Raw genomic sequence first — 17,296 nt, 5'->3', positions numbered from 1 at the left:
ATAGGCCTTTATATCCACAGGAGTGGTGGTGGTGGTGATGATGATGATGATGATGATGATATAGGCCCATGGACAGTTCCCATTCCCCAGCACCTAACAAATTAAGCTAATTCATTTTGCCAGTGCATAATTATCAATTAAAGTACAGCCTACAGTCCTGGCTATAGGTGAATGCAATGAATTAATTCTATTCATTAGTAGAGCTGAATGCAGCGATTGCGACATGTCCATGTCCAGTATCCTACTGTGCGTCAGTGAGAGACTCGCTGACGCACTGGACCAGGGCCAACCCGGCACATTAGGCCTGTTGTGCATGGCATGCTGAAGCAAACTCACTTCTCTCCCAGAATGGGAGAGAAGTGGAGTTCCACTCTGTGCTACTTAATTGTTAACCTGTATTTTAACATAAATAGGCTGGACTACATTTAGATAGCCCTGAGGCCTATTGCCTATGTATATTATTTATGAATAATGTATATTTAATATTTGTCCAACATTAAAAGTCAAACCTGGACTTTTGTATTTGTGCTCCCCTTGACACCTACCTAGATGGTCCTTAAAGGTCCTTTCATCCTTTGGGAAAGACTCAAGAGAGACAACTTTCTACCTGCGTTGTCAAATGTCTAACTTTGTGGAAAAACAAAAACAAAACAAAAATTACATAATGGTTGTCAAACTCGTTCCCACTGCACTGAGGCACCTGAACCAACTTTACGAACGACCCTGGCTTGTAGTGACCTGCGGAGGAGGGACATATCCGAGGTTATGTTGTTGACTTGTCGAGGCGTGGTTCCCGAGCATGTGCCTAATTGGTGGGGTACATTTTAGCAGCTGCTGAACGTCGTACCTTGGACTTGGAGAGCGGTGCGTGGTGCTCACTGTGCTCACTCACTCAGTCAGTGGTGCGCGGAATCCTGGCTGACAAGCAATGCCTCGTTACACGGTCCATATTCGGGATGAGTGGCTGGCAGTTCCCTGTCGAGATACGAGCAAAACCATCCAGTGGCTTGGAAACGAGGCCCTCACACGCTATATGAAAAACAAGCCCGACAACGGCGGCATCACTACTTCCGTAAAGGAGGTTTGTTTTGTTGCAAGAAGGTGCCAGGGACTGGGTCTGTTGGACGCAGATGACACCATCGACGACGTCCTGGAAGATAATGACTTTGTCGAACTTGGTAACTAATAATGATATTAAAGGCTACGAGACAAATATGCAACGTGTCGTGTTGGGGTGATGGTGCTGAATTGATATTTCTCTGTATCCCACCTGTGCGTAATTGCGCAGAGTAAAGACAGCTATATATTGGGATGTGGTACGACCTTGTTGAAGTATAAGTTAGCCAAGTCAGACGAATGGATGACTGAACGCTGATATGTTATTATTAGCACAAATGTGCTTTATGAGCTTGAGCTATTTGTGCGATATTTTCTATTTTCAGCCATCGATGGGGATACCATGTCTCCAGACTACATACCATGCCAACCTGGTGTTTCTCACCTGTATCCTTCTGTTTATATAATTATAATTAGAATATTTTGTGTCATTGTGAGTTATATTTGAAACCAATGTCATGCACTGATTATTAAAGCAGCACTATGTTTGATTGATTTAAGTATTTATTAACAGTTTGCAGAATTGCAGTGCATTTCAAGTACAACTCAATACAAAAACTGTCAACTGTGAGTGGACGACATCATAAAGTATGTAAATTTACTCCACGGATTTGAACCCGGTCTCCTTCACAAGTGCTGTGCTGTCCATTTACCATTGAGCTAGAGCCGAACTGCTTGCTCAGGGGATGTATTGAATAGGTCTAGATTCAGATCCGGTGTCTAGGTGAGGCATGAACTTTGACACAATCTAAATGTCTCAATAGAAGAGCAGGGAGACTAAATATTATATGACCATGCCAATTGCATGTTACTGTGTATTGTATTTGCATACGACCAGTCCATACCACCATACAGATTGCACAAAATTACATTCTATTCATTAAAAAGATAACTTATAATGGTTAACACACTCATACAATACACGTATATGTTTTAAGATCTCAGCCATTATGAGAGCATTGTATTTTGATGTGCAATATCCTTAAACTATATCATAGAACGGCTGCATACAAAGTACCCGAAGAGGTGAGTGTTGCAGATTTAAAAAAAATGACTACAACAAAATGTTTGTATTAACCAAGTATGATCATGAATTGTGTGCAACTCCCTGTGTACTAGTATCTTCACTTGGATGGCAACACCCTCACAACAACAGATCTGGTTGATCTAGGCAGGGGGGTATACATGATAAAGGTAACAATCAATATGCTTTATATGTTGTCTTCAGTGTCCTATGCTTATAACTGACATAATAGACCCATTCCCCATTTTTCAGCTGACTACAGCAGCCGAATGCAAAGTTGTAAAAGCCAGGGATCTTTTGGACACGATTGTGAAAGAAAACAGAGGTTGGGTTACATCTATTAGGTTCTCGGCCCTTTATTGTAATTATAATTACATGCACAGTATTCTGTATTGATACAAAAAACGAATACAACATCCTATATCTCTATTAAATATATTTAACCACTTTAGCCATATTTGATACATTTTATTTTCTGATCCTGCATTTCTGTCTTTCTATAGTTGTCTATGGAATCACAACAGGCTTTGGCAAATTTGCCAGAACTGTAATTCCTGTCAGTAAGCTGAAGTATGGACTAATACATTTTACTCCTTCTATATTCTATTACATCTTTTGTTGAGAAAATCTTGCATTTATGCACTGATGGAATGTGCATTTTTTTCCTACAGAGAGCTTCAGGAAAACTTGGTGCGGTCACATTCTGCAGGTAACCTTCTTTTCTCAAAGAAAATACCAACTAACTAACTACTTGCAATAAGCATTAGTCAATTAAAAATAAATATTCCAGTGAATAAATATTCCAGTGAAGTATTGCAAAGACCAACTGCGCACGCCTCATTGGAGGCACTGAGATTGAGATTTAAGTGAAGTTGACAGCTTTGCAGTGTTGTCAGCATCATCAATACTATACTGTGCTCTGCAGGTGTGGGAAACCCGCTAAGCCCAGAGAGGACCCGCATGCTGTTAGCTTTGAGGATCAATGTGCTGGCCAAAGGCTACAGTGGAATCTCTCTGGAAACCCTGCATGCCATGATCCAGGCCTTCAATGGTAAGCCTCGTGTACACAATAAAATCCTTAGATACAGGTCCATTTGGTCACGTTTCTCTCCCTGAGCTAAATGAACACTGAGGATTTTGCTGTGTACTCTGCGTCAACCTGCCCTTTACCTCAATTGACTGTTTATCGACTTTAGCTGACTGAAACTATGTTGACCCATTCCTTCCCTTACTGGTTGATATAGTGGGCTGCTCACATGTTGGACTGTCCTGTATTGTTTTATACATGCTAAAGTTATAATTTAGTATTTTATTAGATTTATAACTCAGAATTTTAGGTAGGTAGGTAGCACATAGCACTCTATGTATACACTCATAGCTTCATGCACAAATAATCTGTTAGACAGATATTAGGTTCTAAGCTCTTAAGTCTATTTGATGTATTACCTTGTAATGTTCCTGCTTACTGTAAATCACTGGATTAAAGAGCGTCTGATAAATGCCTAAATTGTAAATATTATATACACAAGTAACACTAACAAGTTAACTAATTACTTACTAACAAAGTAATACATCAAGAGTAGCTTGCCCAACATTGTGTGTGTCGCTCAACTAAAATTATGTACTGTATTTAGCTGAAGCATAAATTAAACAAAACTTTGGTTGTCTTTGCAGCATCCTGTCTATCCTTTGTCCCAGAGAAGGGGACAGTTGGTGCCAGTGGAGACCTGGCCCCCCTTTCCCACCTGGCCTTGGGGCTGATGGGGGAAGGTAAAATGTGGTCCCCAAAGAGTGGCTGGGCAGACGCCAAATATGTAAGTATTGTATTCTACAGTACAATTGCCACCAGTGAAGACGCCTTGCACAATGCCCCGGCCTTCTGCCTCCTGTTTGGAGTTATAGGACGTGAGGTCCTGTTGGAAAACATGTTTGCTTTTTGATGACCCTTGATGACTTTGGATATATTTTCCTCTGTCCTTTCATTTCTGGCCAGGTCCTGGAGGCCCATGGACTGAAGCCTATCACACTAAAACCTAAAGAGGTAACACTACTTTTATTTTAATTCAAGTATTTTCACAATTTGGACTGACAAGCATTTTTTGAAATTATAGAGTTAAATGGACCAGGTACAGTGTTGGTCTTTGTATTTGCAATCTGCATTATAGACTGTTTTGAATGAGACTAGGTTGTTGGAATCACATGCACTGAAACAGCACACACAAATTCTACATTTCTCCAAACATTTCTTACCTCTCCACTATCTCTTGGGAAACTGTTATTGGGAATGTTCAGGAAATGTTCTAACTTGTACTGTTGGCTGAAAAAAAGCAATAAATACAATTCTCCAAAATACTCTCTCCTCCATAGGGCCTTGCTCTGATCAACGGGACCCAGATGATCACATCTCTGGGGGCTGAGGCTGTGGAGAGATCCCAGGCTATTGCTCAGCAGGCGGACATCGTAGCTGCTCTGACCCTAGAGGTGCTGAAGGGGACCACAAAAGCCTTTGACAGTGGTGAGCAACGGAGGGGCTTAAAGAGATGTTGAACTTTGGTAGAAGCTTGGGTTGCATAACTCCAAATATTGTTGTTGTCGTCTTTATCTGTTGCTTCTGTGCTCGAGGAACAGGAATAAGTGATTCCCTATAGTTGTATGGTCGAAAGCTCAGATTCTTTATCACATAAACAAACTCACACAAAGCAGATTCAGCCAATATATAGTATGAAAATGAGTCCTGGTATGTTCTTGTTTTTTGTACTTTTGTCCCACTGGCAGCAACAGCACTATAGCTAAGAATAGATTCTGCCAATATTAAAAAACACAAGTCCCGTTACTTAATTTGGGGAAAGTGAAATAGCTGTTTTCACAGTATATTGACGGAAGTTCTCTCTAACAATATAGATCACCATTATCACTGTTAACACAAGGCCTGCTGCTGCCAGTGTGGGGAAATTGACAGAAAACAAGAACATACCAGCATTCATTTTCATATTGGTTGAATCTTCTTAGTTTGAGAAATGTGACTAATTTATTTTTGTCTTTCTTTTTTGTAAATCTAATCATATAAGTTACACTGCAAGTCAACAAGGTAGAAATCAACAGTTGTGATCCAAATAAGGGTTGACAAGTTCAAAGAAGAAAAAAGAAAGAAAGACGGTATATATAGCTTCCTACCAAAGTTCACCATTGCTTTAAAAACATTTAAACCCACATACTTAGTTGACCAGGGTCCCCCCAGGGCTCTACCCTTTCCCCCCTCTACACAAAATGTCTCAGACATAAATAGCCGATATACAAGCTCCATCTACAAGATCTTGTATTTTCATTGTACTGTTAGAGTAGACGGATGTTAGGTTCTTAGTTTCCTTGATGACTATTTCTGTGCATTTGATGTATTACTGTGTGTTTTTCTTGCTTTCTCTAAATTGCTCTGGATTAAGAGCATCTGCTTAATTCTTAAATCGTAAATTGTAGATGGAGCTTGCAAAATGTTTGCCCTAAAATATAGGGACGCTAGGGTTCATGTGGTTAAATCTCAAATGCTGCACCGGATGATTCATTGGCAAATACATTCTTGAGAATGTAGGATTGTCATGACTCAGGGATGTGTGTCCCATCCTCCATTGTGTTCTATTCTCTGGAAAGACATCCATGCACTGCGGCCCCACCCAGGGCAGATAGAGGTGGCCCAGCGCTTCCGCGCCCTGCTGGACTCAGATCATCACTCCTCGGAGATAGCAGGTCAGATGAAGCGGGATTCATGGCAGAGGAGAGATGGAACTTCATATAATGAATTATTATAAATAAAATGCATGGACATGTATGCAAGCAACACACCCTCTGGCATGAAGTTCACTGCAATATCCTTAAGCGTTAATTGAATTTGCCGGGAGATAACTCTGTGTGTCATATAGCAACACAATGTTTTTTTCTTTTATTAATAGGGTTTTCAGAATTCTTTATAGGTTCCCCAGGTCTAAATGGGGTAAAAATAAAAACGGAGGATTTGACTGTGTACATAATGTTTCATCTAGGTCTGTGTGTGATTCCTTTTCTCAGAGAGCCACCGATTCTGTGATAGAGTCCAGGATGCCTACACCATGCGCTGTTGTCCTCAGGTAAATTCATACTCCATCACGCGATGGTGTCGCTTGCCGACAAGAACATCATGATTCGGGATGCTACATAATGTTAGCTTCTTGTCGACAAGCAACACATTGTTCTACAGATTATAAATGAGTTAAGTGACTTAATTGATATGACCGGCAGCACTCAACCTTTTTTATATATATAATTCTACGGCTCCACCAAGACAGCATCCATACTTGGCCAATGGCCATGCACAATCTATGTAAAGAGCTTTGGATAAAAGCGCTATATTAATGCACTACCATTTACCATGATTTACCATGGGGATTATTAGTACATTTATGTGCTTCATGCAGTACTACTTATCAACCAGTAGGTGTCCTACTCAATCCCAGGTTTGGAAGCGTAGGGACTGGGAGACCTCCAACCACTACAGATTGGATCAAATAACAATGTATCCATTCAAATAAGTTACGCAGCTTTAATCCATATATAGCACTCAATATTACTTGAATATAGTCCAACTGCTGTCATATGCAACAACATGTCTTAAAATGTCTTTCGTTTTCTTTACAGAGCTTAATTACTTAGTTACTGAGATAAAATTGCTTTTTCAAAAGCCTGATTGTAAAATGTGCATTTTCTTTATATTTTGTCTCTATACAGGTCCATGGTATTGCCAACGATACGATACATTTTGTAAAAAAAATCATCAACACAGAGATCAACAGTGCCACGGACAATCCTGTATCCATTTGTGACATTCAAAAACATTTCAATGTAATGCTATTTTAATCCCAAGAGTAGAATGAATAGTGTTATCACTATCATAGGATTGCAGTCTTAGTCTCTCGAGACGGGCTGTTTTTCCTTTGTTTTGCCAATGGGTTCCCAGATTGCCGCAGTCTAAAGTTACAGTACCTCTCTAGGCCATCCATATCCATAAGTAGCAATTATATATTTAACGGCTGCATAAGATGGTGTTTGCAGACAGAGGAGAGACCATCTCAGGAGGCAATTTCCACGGCGAATACCCAGCTAAGGTTAGTATTTTATGTATGTATTGTATGTATGTATGTATGTATGTATATGTGATACACATATTGAACCACGTCCATTCTTAGGCTCTGGACTTCTTGGCCATTGGAGTCCACGAGCTGGGCTCCATCAGCGAGCGGAGGATTGAGAGGCTGTGCAACCCTTCTCTGAGTGAGCTGCCTGCCTTCCTGGTCAGCGAGGGTGGACTCAACTCTGGCTTCATGATCGCCCACTGCACCGCCGCTGCCCTGGGTATGTACTGTATGTGTTTCAATACACATAGACTCCTCTTTGTCTTTATTTGTAGGTCGTTTGTGAAATTTCACTTTCACAAAAAAGCAGATATAATTGGAAATTATAACAAGGCGGGATCAAGCAGGAAGGCAATTTTAGCGCCACGTTATCTAGGTGGCCAGTTGTCCAGGTGTCTGTCTGTCTGTCTGTCTGTCTGTCTGTCTGTCTGCCAGCCATCTTCCGGGATTCGCGGCAGTCAGCTCATATGTTAAATGCAAATAACATCGCCAGCATCTTGTTAAGTCAACGGATACGTTCCAAAAGTTATCCAATCTCATTAATAATAATAATAATAATAATAATAACAATAATTTAACTGAAAAATTAAACATTCTCAAGAGTTAAATATCTATAATTATAATTATGAAAAAATAAATCACTTCACTCATGTACGGCTGAGCAGTAGTTCCCAAATCTTCCACTGGGGACTCCCCCACCCTGACAAGCACTTGAATGATTGAATGAGCATTACATTTTGTTTAAATATTGTGAAACTAGATCTACATGCTCACATCATGTAGTTAAGCTATTTTACGGTAATATTTGACAATTTATCCAATGTTTAACCATTTTATCGCATTTAGGACTGAAATGTTATGTTGCTAATACTGTACATACTGTAGCAACAAGAACCCAAAAAGGAGTCCCCGACCCCTGTCCTGAATGAGTTAAAATATAGTTTGTTAATTACTTTTGACACAGTAATGGTCTCTTTCTTTATTTTTCCCAAGGTATCAAAAGGGTCTTAAAAGTAATTTGATTCTCAGCTAGAAATGTGCAGATACAATGTATACACTTATACTGTACTGTATGTTGGTATGATCACTGTTGAAAAGAACGTTTTTGCTACTCACCAAAACAAAGGCGGGTTGTGTCATTAGAAAGCCTACTTTCCTTAGTGGACGCACTCTGAGCCCCCCACCACACGTATAAACTAAGGAAAGTAAGCTTTCTAATGACACAACTCGCCTTTGTTTTGGTGAGTAGCAAAAACGTTCTTTTTATTTACGCCAAAGAGTAGAGGCTGGTCTGCATTCATGCGAGCGGCGGAAGTTGAGAGTAACATAGCTCTAAATGAAACGCATTAGAGCTATGGACCAGAGCTAGGGCCAGGCCAGATATTGGTACCATTTGAGTTGGCATAGGCCTAATAGTAAAATGCTTATAGGCTGAATACAAGTAAATTAATATAGCGTTTAATATTAGGAGTAGCTTTTAATATTTATTGGACAGTTTTTTATTTACCCTATTAGCATATTCATTGTTTACAAAAAGAACACATACTGCCAATATCATATTACCTAGGGAAATTCAAAAGGTAATGAAAACAATGTTTTTGAATTTGATTACACATTTTGTTGTTTTGAAAAAAGAAAGACAATCATCTGCGTGTTTGACCGGGCATTATACGTCAAGGTAGCAGAAATAGTGTGAAATAGTATGACGAGTTCAAAAGAACACTGTCATTGATTCATGCTTCTAGAGAAGGCAAATGGATGTTGTAACATGCATGCACCCAAGGTTACCGTACTTCATTTACTGTGTTTTTCATCCAATTGCCTCAATTTAAGACCTTATGATTTGCTCCGCCATTACTTTGCGCACACATTCACGCACGCACACACGTCGCACGCACGCACACACGCACGCACACACACTCTCTCAGAGTTCTAGGTACAGCTGGCCCTTTGATACCACACTGTAAAAATCGAACATAAAAGTCATACATCATTCAAAATCCAGTGTTAGACTTCCGTGTAAAATTGCCCACTCAAGGGCACTCAAAAATGTCCGGAAGCGCTTTGCGAGCAGTGGAGCAATCAACACCACAGGTGACTAATGTCCTAAAAGACGCTGAAAAGCCTATTGTGGAGGAAATCATAATTGGTGCAATCAGATGAAAAACACAATTCTTATGATTTTGGAAAAGTAGTAGTGACGTCAAGGCAATTTTATGAGCTGAGAAAGCTAGTGGGATTGTTCATTATGTAGCACAAGATCTGAAATGTACTATGTTGAAGGAGAGATCATAAGATTAAAAAAAAAAAGACGAGAGTCACCAACCATAATATATGGAGATCTAAGGGTGGCAGCGGGGGCAGTGTCGGCTGACGAGCACTAACCTGACTGCCAGATTGCTGCAGTATTGAGTTCACATGACATAGGAAATTAAAAAAATCACGACTAGAATTTGCCCACCCAGATGGCACCGATTTATTGACCCATGGACTAACTGATTTAGTACAGTAAGGCAAGTCGGCAACACAATACTAAACTGGAATTCAGAAGGAGGGCGATACACAATACAATACATATGGACTGAATATATCATTTTAAATACCGTTGCTGGGCAGAAACCTTGTATCAACATATTTAATGAATGAGATGCAATGTGATGCTCACGAGTCACAAGGTGTCGTCATTGGCTATATTTGCTGTTTTGAAAGATTATTGAAAATGGGGATGTCAAATAGAGAGGCCAGGTTGAAAGTGGTTAAGTCTGTCTTTGGGTTTTATAAATATTTAGCCAATGTTAAAATATTAACAAGAGCTTCAAATAAGAACAACACTGGATCCATTGGAACACCATGTTGGTATTTGTCAATTTCCTGAAAAGTAATATGGTTTTGGACATACAGCACGTGGTTTCCACCCAACAGTGACTACATGCACTGTATTACACAGTTAATTGATCAAATCTGTGACTGCACTACTAAGGTTTAGCCAACATGTTAGCCTCTCAGTCCACCTTAGACAACTAGTAGGCGAATGATTACAAAACAAATATTGCAATGTATATTTTGCAATATTGACTAATAAAAAAAGTCATTTTACTTTCAATTCTGACACTCCAATGTCGACAGCCCTGTGCAGTACATTCAGTAACTATGACCTGTTTCCTCCTGTGTCTAGTGTCAGAGAACAAGGTTCTTTGCCACCCGTCCTCAGTGGACTCCCTGTCCACCAGCGCTGCCACAGAGGATCATGTGTCCATGGGAGGCTGGGCTGCCCGAAAGGCCTTGAGGGTGGTGGAACATGTGGAGCAAAGTAACACGCACACACTCACGCACGCACGCACGCACGCACGCACGCACGCACGCACGCACGCACGCACACACACACACACACACACACACACACACACACACACAGTTAAACCTGTGTGAGAAGAGATTTGTGTTCTCACAAGCTCACAAAGCTGAAACCACAAGTAGCTGATTAATAACTGATTCACCGAGTGGTGCGCTACGAGCTTGTAGGTCTGCTATTTTAGAAAAATCGTGAAAATGCGGTACAAATCTTTGAATATATATTCTTTCAGAGCGAACGTTTTTTTCAGGCCTAAATGGTTTAATATCCTCTCAAATCTGATTTATATTGTAATCCTAAAGCAGTATAAATTAAACATAAAGGCTATTTCTGAGGATTTCTGCCTATAATGACATGCCCAAAATAGGGATGGCATGTCCCTATTCGACTATGCCACACGACTTCACTGAGGTTCAATGTAATGTTAACATTACGTTGAACCTCGGTGAAGTCGTCCTTTCTTCCTAAACAAACAACAGACAGCGTGTAATGTGGTGGATATCACAGTGTTGAGTCATCGGAGTAAACACAATAATGTAGCTGTCAGCTTTCAGGATAAGTCTTGTGACAGAGCGTAACGTCCAGTTCTTCACCCTGTAATGGGTTGGATCCTGTGTAATCAATGGGAATTGACATTTGACTTTAGACATTAATTACACAGCAAACAGTTAATTTAAGTGTAAAAATCACCACCGAGTCTAACCCATGTTGATTAGGTGATGTAATGGTGATGTAAAACAAATGGTGCAAACACAAACATTAAACGCTATTAACAATAAAGAGACAATATGACGTAAATGACACATTATGACGTACATTTTCCCTTCATTGTCAATGGCGTTTACGAAACAAACATTGAACCTGTGTATAGGAGGGGCTAGCGGCCCTCAAATATGGACCTGGCAGTTACTGGTCCATCTTTACACTTTCAGAGTTACTGTAAATATTAACACGTAGGATAGGCTTTTTTCATAGCAGCCATATTGACATTTGTGTAATGTTAGGTAATACCAATGACTCTCTAACAGTAAGTTTTTACAGTGGGCGACAGCCAGACAAATTTTCCGGAAGTGCATTATTTGTCTATGGGACCCGGCGACTACCGGCGATAGCAGGCGAACGGGCGATGGTCGAAAAGTTGGCGGAACACCGTCGCCCGAAAAGATACAAATAATTCATCTTTTCGGGCGATGACGTGCGATTCGATTCTGCTCAAACAGTATCAGGGTACATGTATTGTGCATGTTGGCTCTGCTACACTAAATGGAACAGAGCCTTAATTAGTAACACCTACAGGATGTAACACACAACTATTTATGTCAATATGACTGCCGGGGGAAAAGGTCTATTTCATGGCTTATAAATGCATTCATCAGAAATTCAACTGATCCATTTTCTCTAATCAGTTCTGGCTATAGAACTGCTAGCAGCGTGCCAGGGCATCGAGTTCCTACGCCCCCTGCGTACCACCACTCCGTTGGAGAAGGTCTATGACCTTGTGCGCAGCGTGGTCAAGTAAGTTAAATATATGTGGCCAAGGTACACACGTTTCTGTTCTCTGAAATGACCATGTGCAGCATGGTTAATATTTATCCACTGTTCTTTCTCTGCTCCCTCTCTTGTCAAATGATCTAACGTGGGTTCACAGGCCCTGGCTTAAGGACAGATTCATGTCCCCCGACATCGAGGCAGTTCATCGTCTCCTCCTTGACCAGAAGGCAAGTGTTAACCACTTAAACCCTATAACTTAGTTGACCAGGGTACTGCAGGATTCTATACTAGGTCCACTAGTGTTTCCCTCTGCACCAAATGTCTTTACCAAAAATACCAAAAATCTACTGTACAAGCTTGGAATGCCTCGGGACCCCCGGAAGTCCGGAGCTCTCTAGTCTCTGCTGGAACTGTTGCCCCTGTGACCTGGCTCCGGATAGGCATGGCTGTTTGGAAAGTATTCGGACAGAACAGATCATCTGAGCCCAAGTCGAGAGGTTTAAGGTCCCAACCCAAAATTACCCCGATTATCTAGCTGTAGGCTCCGTCTCTGAGGACACAATGCTATACAATGTCAAATTCTCAAGTTAAATGGTAGATCTGTAGCTTCTGGCAGTGCCACTTTTTAACCAGTAGGTGTCCTTCCGGGTCTGTATTTCTCAATGGTTGGGAGACTCTCCTCCAACCACTGCAAATGTTCCAGTTATATAAGAGAACTAGAACTCTTGATTTCATTTTGAATTATTTTAATGGAAATATCTTCTTTTATAACAAACATAACTCCCCCACATATATCATATTCTCTGTAAGTAACCACAGTATACCGCTAATCAACTTACAAATTACATATGTATATCTATGACTAGCTCTCAACGATGACGTAAGACATATGGTCATGTATGTAATCTGGTCCCAGCAAATCAGGCATATGGTAAGAAACATAATGTTGTATTACTTACGTCATCATTGAGAGCAGTTATACATATACTATATAGAGTATGTAGTTGTACGTTGATTAGCGGTATACTGTGGTTACTTTGCGCCAAAAACCGTGCCAGCCAACCCGCCACTTGATGCGTATGCAAATAAAACAGCAGATTTGTGCCTGGTTTGCTGGGACCAGATTACATAAATGACCATATTTCTTACGTCATCATTGAGAGCTAGTCATACATATACACACCATGTACTCTGGTCCCAGCAAATCAGGCACAATTTGCTATTTTATTTTACTGATTATGTATATAGTATAGGTATGACTAGCTCTAAACGATGACGTAAGACATATGGTCATTTATGTAATCTGGTCCCAACAAACCAGGCACAAATTTGCTGTTTTATTTGCATACGCATCAAGTGGTGGGTTGGCTGGCACGGTGCACACAGACCGGGCGAAATTATTACTTGCGCGCTCTGCTTGCGCAAGTAATAATAAATAATCGCTCGCACACTGAGGGCTACAATGCAACAGATGCTTTATTGCACAAAATAAATCTGTAATATTATTATACAGTAAGACGCCCTGAGGGCGAGAAGCTGAAAACAACAGAGCTTCTTAATATGGCACAGTTGAGAATTAGGAGTTAAACTATTCTGGTGTCAGTGTGGTCAGATGTAGTTGCTGACCAGCTCCATATATGCAGATCTAGTATGTCAAACCATGTATGGCTATCCAGGGTTTGACGAGGTCAGTGTCGTGATCTTCATATGGAGATCCATGTGTTGTACCAACTTGGTTCATTTGCAAGTGTGACTCACGTCGCAGCAACCACACTGGTTATCATGAGACTGTCACAATACGGCCATATATGGACATTCCCATATATGGGCTTAATATTGATGACATCAGGGATCTCCATATATGGGCATTGTCTGGGACAGAGCTGTAGAAGAAGAGAGTCGCGACACGCAAAGTGAGGTGCTATGGGCTATAGTGCCGAACATTGGAACTATCCCATTGAGATAGAATGAGTACTTCTGCATTCGATTGTTACAATGGGAGTCAACGCTAGTGTTTTCACTCTCATACTAGATCACGTTGGTCTGGGAATGCCCATATTCCCATACAGTATATGAGCTTAATATTGATGACATCAGGGATCTCCATATACAGTATGGGCATGGGTGTAAAACAGGTCAATTTACCCTCCCAGGACTAAAGCTGGAATCCTGAAGTTAATGAATGCAAATTAATTGCAGGGGGGAAAAATGCTTCCAGTGTGTAAGGATTTTACAGTGTAACCAGTAAGATGCGCAAACGCGGGAAGCGAACGTAGCTCGTACATATTTGGGTTTTGGACGTATAGCTGCTTTGGGGACTCCTTATATGGTTATGGCTGAGTCATGATGACGTAATCACTCAGCTCCATATATGGGCACAAAAGCGGGACAGACAGACAGACACACACACAGACAGACATGATCTGCTAGGTCTCATAGTAAGTGCTCACTTCGCAACCAAACATACATAAAAGAAAGTAGAGTTTGTTGCTAATGTGTTAATATTTCTATCCATTTCAGGTGTGGCAGGTTGCCAAACCTTACATTGATAAGTATGAGACAGAGTATATTCCTGAGTCTCGTCCTATCTCACCCACTGCCTTTTCCCTGGAGTCCCCAGCATCGCCACGGAAACGTCATCGCCATGAGTGCAACTAAAGGCATATTTCTGGGAAAATAATATTCATGTTCAGAAATGTTGCTTAACAAGACTTCAGGTTTTTCATTAAGGTTCAACTGTTTTACTGACTAAAGTGACTATTGTCAAATATGCAATGTTGTTATCATGCGGTGCCAGATTTATAGGAGTTGAGGCCTCTGGGCTAGAGTAATTTTGGAACCCCCACCCGGTCCCTTATGGCCAGGCGTCTGGCAGTCATTTTAGCCGGAAGCAGCAAAATCACCCTAATAAAACTAAATATAACATAACTAAAAGCCCCTACACACTAGGACTTTTATAGTTGTCGGGGAGTCATCAGATCGTTATGTATTTCACACTACAGGAGTCTTTTTTTAATCGTCTGTCATTATATCTTTGTGGCTTTCACACTAAACGATTGATCGCCGACTAGGGCATTAAGCGACTAGTCGACTAGTAAATCCACTAGTCGACCTTGTTGGTACTAGTTGACTAGTTGCTTTTTTCCCCTCCGATTTTCTAGGCCTCAAGATCAGGTAGATTATAGTTATAGTCACCAATGTAAAAATTCTTTAAATGTACAAATATTTATTTCCAAAAAAAATAAAGTAATAGGTAGTTAAAAAACTAGTCGACTGACTAGTAGTAGTAGGCAACTAGTCAACTAGTAAAAATGACTAGAAGTGGATGCCCTATCGCCGACTAGGGATCACACACTGCAGGGTACCGAGATGCGATCCAGACCCGGTTACATATAGGCTGCACACACAGAATACACAGTGCGAAATGTAGAGCAGACAGGACGCAAAATCTTGATTTTCATTAAATAATTCTCGGTCTCTGCTTCTCTCTCTCCGTATGTGCATACGCACGCACACACACACACACACACACACACACACAGCTCACATGGTAAAATGTTCGTGCTGCAGCATAGAATCCAACACGGTTTTATCAACATTATTCAAGTGAGATGCGTTGGTTTTATACCTATTTAACAGCAATAGACCAATTAGGCTAATCTAGCTACCAATAGCCTTTCACACGCAGCGAGCAAAACCTTGGCGATCAAAGCCCAATCTTGTGTCCGATTAAGGTTTTTGTCAGCGAGCGCCAAAAAAGCTCCCCGGCAGCATAATCGGAGCAAATATTGTGCAGTGTGTAGTGTAGGGGGCCTAAACGCAAATCTCTTGAATTGGATTGCAATACTTTACAATTTCATCATTAAAGTTGGGGGCTCCTTGGCTGCAGCCCACCCTAGCCCAGTGGTAAATCCGGCCCTGGTTGTTCACACACTGATTGACCTAATGTTTCATTTATTTTACTTAAGAAATGTAATAAAATAAATATATTAATAACATATATAAATAAGGTCTTACTAGTAAGACCAAGAGGGATCTTAACCTCTGTTTGTGTTTTTATTACTACCTCAACCATTGTACAATTTTAATATTAAATTGAAATGTATGCCTGATTATTGCTTAATAATATTTAAAGTGAGGATTAATATTATCCCAATGATGCCACTATAAACAACATAGAAATAAAATCTTACAAAATTGGATTCTACTCTACTCACACTTTTTTTACTTTCAAAATGACCAGCTCAACAAGATCTACGTACCAAAAAACATATTATGCCATAGTGAAAATGTACCTGAGGGGGCTTTGTAATAGCGGCAGTGGCACTGACATTACATAAGATGAGGGGGGTTAGTCAGGTTTCATGCACGGGCAATGTAAACAGATCTGCATCACTTCCTTGGGGGTTACCATTGTTACTTCCGGTTAGACACTTTCAGTAGCAGGTATTGCCCAGCGTGCCTGAGGGTTATTTCCATCCCAGTACTAATAGTCCCAGAGGTGCTGAGACCGATACCTCCTTATCTTTCCAGGAGGAGGGGGAGCCTGGGTACTGATGTCCGGTGTGGAGGAGCTCTCTGCTTTCACCCACTCCTGTTCTGTGAAGGCGCACGGGGTGGTAAGGTATACCAGGCAGACCTGGTGGATGACCACCTTATAGCACGCAACAGCTGCACCCCAGTGTAGCCCATGGGCAACCTGGCCAATAGAGTACATAGTCCGGTCCATTTGACCTGAATCTTTGATATGGGAGGGGTCAAACACCTTGAACATGAGGCCCACCAGGGTCTGTAATTCAAGCAGCTGGGGCGAAATGCATGGACTTCTGCACTGTGTTCTGTCAGCCCACAAGACATGGGCAAGTGGAGGTTCCAATCTTGCTGTCAATAGAGAGACACTACGAGATAGAAATACACTAGGAGCTACTCACTTATCTCACCCCCCTCTTTGGGTGAATGCGACCTGCGATACAAAAAGTAATTGATGACAGCGATGCTGTCCCAGTCCCACTGCAAATAGTACACCTAGCTGTCCTTGTCAAAAGCAACACTACGGTATTGACCGACTCGACTTCAACGCAAGCCCGAACCCAGTTGAGGATTGCATCGCAGTTCTGCTCCCGTTGCAGGATGTTTGAATGGAGGGATTCTGAG

The 17,296-nt window shown here is 41.0% G+C and overlaps 1 protein-coding gene across 1 annotated transcript; it reads left to right on the top strand.

Annotated features, from left to right (window-relative positions):
- Nucleotides 1–671: 671 nt before the first annotated feature.
- hal (histidine ammonia-lyase) lies at nucleotides 672–16,275 on the top strand. The gene is made up of 20 exons (XM_080760822.1): nucleotides 672–1,178; nucleotides 1,443–1,503; nucleotides 2,115–2,142; nucleotides 2,236–2,310; nucleotides 2,393–2,465; nucleotides 2,644–2,710; nucleotides 2,812–2,849; nucleotides 3,066–3,191; nucleotides 3,815–3,954; nucleotides 4,134–4,181; nucleotides 4,508–4,655; nucleotides 5,786–5,881; nucleotides 6,200–6,258; nucleotides 6,896–6,976; nucleotides 7,207–7,272; nucleotides 7,354–7,519; nucleotides 10,475–10,609; nucleotides 12,058–12,166; nucleotides 12,300–12,369; nucleotides 14,663–16,275. Exons 1-20 carry the CDS (start codon nucleotides 929–931, stop codon nucleotides 14,798–14,800), a joined length of 1,974 nt encoding a protein of 657 aa, XP_080616948.1. The 5' UTR covers nucleotides 672–928; the 3' UTR covers nucleotides 14,801–16,275.
- The last annotated feature ends 1,021 nt before the right edge of the window (nucleotides 16,276–17,296 follow it).

The sequence above is a fragment of the Protomyctophum bolini genome (assembly GCF_963924005.1).
Source record: "Protomyctophum bolini genome assembly, chromosome: 4".
In the NCBI taxonomy this organism is placed as follows: domain Eukaryota; kingdom Metazoa; phylum Chordata; class Actinopteri; order Myctophiformes; family Myctophidae; genus Protomyctophum; species Protomyctophum bolini.
Note: the sequence above shows the minus strand (reverse complement) of the source record. Positions and strands in the feature narration are given on the sequence as shown.

Excerpts from the sequence above, each read along its gene's own strand:
- hal (XM_080760822.1), top strand. The coding sequence starts at position 929 with ATGCCTCGTTACACGGTCCATATTCGGGATGAGTGGCTGGCAGTTCCC. Across the intron at positions 1,504-2,114 it reads CAACCTGGTGTTTCTCACCT|AACGGCTGCATACAAAGTAC; the intron begins GTATCCTTCTGT and ends ACTATATCATAG. Across the intron at positions 4,656-5,785 it reads CACAAAAGCCTTTGACAGTG|ACATCCATGCACTGCGGCCC; the intron begins GTGAGCAACGGA and ends TTCTCTGGAAAG.